Source organism: Lates calcarifer, linkage group LG20 (genome assembly GCF_001640805.2).
Source record: "Lates calcarifer isolate ASB-BC8 linkage group LG20, TLL_Latcal_v3, whole genome shotgun sequence".
Lineage (NCBI taxonomy): Eukaryota > Metazoa > Chordata > Actinopteri > Centropomidae > Lates > Lates calcarifer.
In genome coordinates, this window is record NC_066852.1 from 11,303,716 (window position 1) to 11,309,715 (window position 6,000).

The 6,000-nt window shown below is 38.0% G+C and overlaps 1 protein-coding gene across 3 annotated transcripts; it reads left to right on the forward strand.

Annotated features, from left to right (window-relative positions):
- The first annotated feature begins 2,014 nt into the window (after nt 1–2,014).
- Nucleotides 2,015–6,000, forward strand: gjb1a (gap junction protein beta 1a). Of its 3 annotated transcripts, none has more exons than XM_018690996.2 (2): nt 2,015–2,176; nt 4,443–6,000. In XM_018690996.2, the coding sequence occupies exon 2, from the start codon at nt 4,457–4,459 to the stop codon at nt 5,177–5,179; it is 723 nt and encodes a 240-aa protein (XP_018546512.1). In that variant the 5' UTR covers nt 2,015–2,176; nt 4,443–4,456; the 3' UTR covers nt 5,180–6,000. The 3 variants fall into 3 exon arrangements, with proteins under 3 accessions (XP_018546512.1, XP_018546511.1, XP_018546513.1); XM_018690995.2 differs by lacking the exon at nt 2,015–2,176 and adding an exon at nt 2,671–2,766; XM_018690997.2 differs by lacking the exon at nt 2,015–2,176 and adding an exon at nt 2,775–2,945.

Below are 6,000 nucleotides of genomic sequence, written 5' to 3' on the forward strand. Positions count from 1 at the left end.
AGGCAACAGTAGCACTTAAATCAACAATAAGGTCATGATGTGCAGAGTGGAGCCTTTTAGGAGTATTAGATGTTAATGTAAATGTAAATGTTAATCAGAGTCCAAACATATCTAACAATGCGATGTGTCCAGGTTACCATAGAGGAAGATTATCCACACACACACACACACACACACACACACACACACACACACACACACACACACACACACACACACACATACTGACATACCCAGGAGGATATTGCATTGATTTCCATTCATTTCCTGGAGCCTAAACTTAACCTGACCTTAACAAAATCTGACACTAAGGTTGTCTGCTTTTTCACAACACCTCCCATATTGATCAGAATATTTTACTAACTCATGTCAGAATCAGACTTCATTGCCAAGTAAGTTTGCACATACAAGGAATTTGTCTTGGTATATCAGTGCTTAAAAAAAAAAATAGAGATAGTAAACAAAGACAGATAGAAAAGTAGAAGTAAGAGTGAGGAGTGAAAAGTAAATACTGAATGTACAAGGAACATAAATATACTTATAATTTAAATGTAAAGTGTAGAGTGCAAATGTGTGACGGTGGCAGTGATTGTCCAGAGAGATGTGCGTTAATGTAACGCATAAATGTGTCCAATCTGAACTGAATTTCAAAATCTTCACAACACTCTTTCTCATACATGCTTATTTACTTAGTGCAGCATTGTGCAGGTCTGTCCGAACCATCTGATGCTGTTGATCATATGCTCATAATATTTTGTTCAAATCAAGTCTCCTGATGGTTAATAAAGGTGTCCCGCAAGGATCAATGCTAAGTCTCCTGCTATTTACTCTTTATATGACTAATATTCATTATTCAACTGAACAACAAATGATGGTAATGACATCAGTGATTGATTGTCCCACAAACCGCTATGACCTTGCTGAGTGAGACAACTAACAACACTTCTAAAATAACCTCAATTATAATGATGGAATCAAATGATCAAATTATGTCCTTTTTCAGTATAACTGATAAAACATGTCTGACAACAGCAGGTGGAGCTATGGGATACTTCAATAATGCCGATCACACACACAGTTTAACGAGCCAACAGCAGGGCTCCTCAAAAATATACAGTTCCTAACTAAATATTTGCTTATTGCACCAGAAATACATTTAGATATTTGTACATTACACATACATATATTTATACATGAATACATTTATCATACAGCATCCCAAATCTACCTCTGGGCAGAGTAAAACTTCTGTTTCAAGAAATTCTTGTCAGTGCTTACTGTGTATATGCTTCAATAGACCATCACATCTGTGGGCTACAAGTTGCAGAACAATCTTTTTTTCTTTTTTCTTTTTAAATTAATTGATGAAGCTTTTTGCATTCAGATCAACACATCCGGTTACATTTCCATGCTGTGCACAATACTGCCCCTGCTGTAAATACTGTGTGTAATCCACCTGCTTGTGTGATGCAGAAAGTGAGAACTGCTCACAGTAACCCTGTTATCTCTCAGATATCATTTCATCTATTTGATAAATCAGACTCAGGAAATCAGTTGGTTTCGGTTTGTGACTGTAAAAAAAAAAAAAAAGCAATTAACCCCATTTAGTTTAAATATGTCAAAGTGTGCTTGGCCACATGAAGACAGAGAGAGCAGGTTGAGTCAGTGGTTGAATATTAGGTGGGCAGCAACAATGTGGATGTAAAGGCTGAGGAGAAAAACTAGATGAGAGACTGATTATTATGATAATAAACCCTTGTCCATCTTATCTTTAGATTTCATGGCTCATTCTTTTGTATTAAACCTTTTTATTTTACTCCATCTTGCGTCAAATACATCCTCCACTTCCTCTGCAGAACACAGCACAATGAGGACGAGGGGACAGACCGCAGACCCCCCACACAGATTCCTCAGCTGGGCAGAAATTAAAACGTTTGATCTGAATTCTGAAGCTGTTTGTTTGGCCTGGGTAAATGGGGCTATTGTATGCAAATATTGCGCACAGAAGCATATGACCTCTTCAGTGCAGGGCAGTGGCTAGTGTGAGAGAAATCATTAGCAATGCAAAGTCATGGTGCTCTGATACTCTTGTTCATGGTCACCGATTAAAAAAAAAAATCTGCTAATGTCAACATAGCAGTTTCTGGATGTACTTTATTCCAAACTGCAGCTGAAGGTAAGTTGATTTTATTCCTCATCAGGATGTTGGATAGTTTGTTTTCAGTGTGTTCAGCTGGTTCACTCTGGTTTATTCTGAGTTTATGGGTGGTTTATGCTTTACTCTTATGTCTTAACTTGACACTGAACCATTTTGGAAATTCCTTAAGACTTTTTAAAAAACCGTGACTCTCCAGAAAATATGTTTTTCTACAATTTTTGTAGTTTTCCTTATTCTGATAAGTAAAACAGGATATAGCCATACAGCTGGTCACAAAATAGAATCTGACAGTTCAGTCCTCCTCTATTAAACATCGAGACACTTTTGGTGAATAAAACACTTTCCTGCCAAGTATCAGAGAGTAGTACAGACACTGTTACGTTGGGTGCAGATGCCCACTTTGCATGCTACACCATGGCGACTGGTGAAAGTATGTCACATGACGCATGGTGCCAGACTTCAGTGTTTCACTCTTAAGTGGCCTGCCAACTGCAAAGGGGGGGCAGAGAGGTTTCCTTCTTCTCTGGATTCACATCCATGCCAAACCAGCGGGTCAGCATTGTCCTCTACGTTGCCTCCTATGCCTCTTACACCTCCTGCTGAGCCGGGTAACAGCTCTGACATTTATATTAGACTGGGAATGCAAACATGTTGGAGACACGGGACCAACAATGGTGCTGAGGAGATAAAACACTTTGGATGCTTTTTAAACTTGAAATAAATTTTCGACTTGGAAAAGTTATTATTTACTAAACTGGTGGAAAGAAAAACAGGTAGACAACTTGAGGTACAGTTACACAAAGAGCTCTAACTTCATTTTTTAAGTACGAATTTCTCAGCTGCTGGGATTTAACTCCTAATTTTGCACTTGAACTTATTGAAGTTATATTTGCAAGTTTGCCTCTGAATATTTGAACATCTTTCACAGTTTATTTTATAGGTAAGTTCCTGGTCATCACCTGACTAGATATTCATGGACTCTGGCTACAAACACAGGCTACAACTAACAATTATTTTCACCATCATTTTATCTGCAGTTTATTTCAGTTTATTAATTCTTTATTTTGTAAAAGGTCAGAAATACTGAAAAATGGCCAATGTCCTCAAAATGGAGAGGCTGGATTTAGAGAAACTTTGGTATCTCTGCTTGAAAAATTACTTTCATAATCAAAATATTGATCAATTGATCGATTAATCGTCAAATTGTTACAGCTCTATGCGCTCTATGCAAAATCTGTCCAAATCAACTGTGACAACAGGGCGAGCTTAAAGAGTATATTGAGTATCATTAAAAGCACAAACTGTAGCTCGGCTTGATTATAGAGGCAATATTCCTAATTGGAAAAAAAGATTAAAGGTCCATAATTTCACTTAATATCACTGTTTTTAATTTTTTTTTCCTGCCTCCACAGATCATCACAGTGGCACAGTGATAATAACCATGGTGATATAGACTTTTTACAATTTTTTTTTCAGTAGTTTAACGGCAATTTTGACTTTAGAGGGAACTTTAAAAGTGCCTATGAATGAAGAGCTGCAAGAGTCTGGAGTTTGTATTAAATGAAATAGAGAAGAAGTTAATTATTGAAAATCTTAATTTGCCTTGGAATACACATGCAACCTAAAATTATGCAAATCCTCTGTAAGGTAATTGTTAAAGATTAATGAGAAAGATCTGGTAAATGGATGTAAATCTTAAAGAGTGGATGTAGAATGTGGTCAGTCAGAGATGCAGAGGGCAAATTTACAGAGTACAAAATGACTCACAGGTGTTATTATACACCAGTTAAACTGCAGAGCATGGGACTCATGGGTGATAATTACTGTTGGAAGTGTAAAAATGAAGCAGGTACTTTTCTTCATGTGTTGTGTTTTTTGGAAACAGCTTTTTGGAAATTAGTAATAAAAATGATGAGTGGTTGTATAAAGCGGCTGTGTTTACTAGGTGACAGGTCTCTCAGCTTTGCAGTGGCAGCTTTATTGGCACTCTTTTTTGGTTACAATTTAAAAATTTTTACAAAGAAAAAACACAAAATAGGAAGAAAATTGCTCTATTTCTATTGTGAAAATTTGTATTGATATTGTATTTTATTTGTTTGTTGTTTGTTTTGTTATTTCATGTCTATCAGCTACTTTGCTCTTTTTATTCTGTAAGTTTGTTTTGTCCTGTGTTGCATTATGTTCTGTTTTTGTTAGAACAACAAAAAAGGAAGAAAATAATATTCCTCACAATCCTCCTTCACCTGTTGACCCCTTGATGTGTTTTTTGCACTTTCTCCATCAGACCCGGAACCAAAGATGAACTGGGCATCATTTTATGCTGTCATCAGCGGCGTGAACAGACACTCCACAGGCATCGGTCGCATCTGGCTCTCTGTCCTGTTCATTTTCCGCATCCTGGTCCTGGTGGTGGCAGCGGAGAGCGTGTGGGGTGACGAGAAGTCCGGCTTCACCTGCAACACCCAGCAGCCGGGCTGCAACAGCGTCTGCTACGACCACTTCTTCCCCATCTCTCACATCCGCCTGTGGGCTCTTCAGCTCATCCTGGTCTCCACTCCCGCCCTGCTGGTGGCCATGCACGTGGCCCACCGCCGCCACGTTGACAAGAGGCTCTACAGACTGTCAGGGCGAAGCAACCCCAAAGACCTGGAGCAGATAAAGACCCAGAAGATGAAAATCACAGGGGCTCTCTGGTGGACGTACGTCATCAGCCTGCTGTTCCGTATTGTCTTTGAGGTCACCTTCATGTACGTGTTTTACATGATCTACCCTGGTTACAAGATGATCCGGCTGGTGAAGTGTGACTCGTACCCCTGTCCCAACACAGTGGACTGCTTCGTGTCGAGGCCCACGGAGAAGACCGTCTTCACCGTGTTCATGCTGGCCGTGTCAGGGGTTTGTATTCTGCTCAACATTGCAGAGGTGGTCTTCTTGGTAGGGAAGGCCTGCAGCAAGCATTTGCACAATGCTGGAGACTCAACCATGGGGGCTTGGATCCAACAGAAACTCTGCTCATACTAACAAAACACATAGATTTCATACCTGCACCTAGGGATATTAAAGTGACCTTAGATCCAGGCTACAATGGTAAATTTAACCTGTGGGTAAGGTACGTAAAATATAGGCTACTGTACATCAGTGAACAATGCATTTGGTGCCAATATGTTCACACAAGTTTTGCACCAGTGTTCACCAAACTTTAAGTGATATTTCAAAGCATTCTCTCTGGGAATACAATATCTATTCACTTGTAGTAACAGTATGATGTAACACAATATAATAGTTTGATGTTTGACCAAATAAAGATCAATATAGTAACATTTTATAAATCTATATTCCAGCTGAACACATCATAGCCTTTCATTATCATGGACTTTTTGGCTATGATGAAGATTTTTGGTCTTGGAATGAAAATATCAAATTAAGAAATGTCATTTAAAATCATTGAGTCAGCAGAAAATACAACGAACAGCAATGTTTCTAGTATTTTAATTTGTAATATTCTGTTATTTACATCAATATGATGACATAAAGCTTTTGTCTAAATCACCATGAACTCAATCTAATGGATTTGGGGGTTTATTGCTTTTCTACAGTTGTTACTTGCAAGATGTTAAACTAATGCATGGAAAATATGTTGCATTTCATAAATGTTAAATGATACTGTGTTTGTTTAATACAAATTCTTCACATTGGTGGTTAAATGGCTCTCGAAAAAACTTGAACTGCAAATTTTCATTAGTGAAGTTTACTACTGTTTGCTAAACATGTTATTTAAATTCATTCATCTTGAAGCTGGATGTTTGTATGTTGTCATTAAATACACAGAGGGATAAAATCAA

Bases quoted from the DNA above. Each gene is read 5' to 3' on its own strand.
- gjb1a (XM_018690995.2), top strand. From the start codon at position 2,739: ATGCCTCTTACACCTCCTGCTGAGCCGG. The intron at 2,767-4,442 runs GTAACAGCTCTG...TTTCTCCATCAG, and splicing joins TACACCTCCTGCTGAGCCGG to ACCCGGAACCAAAGATGAAC.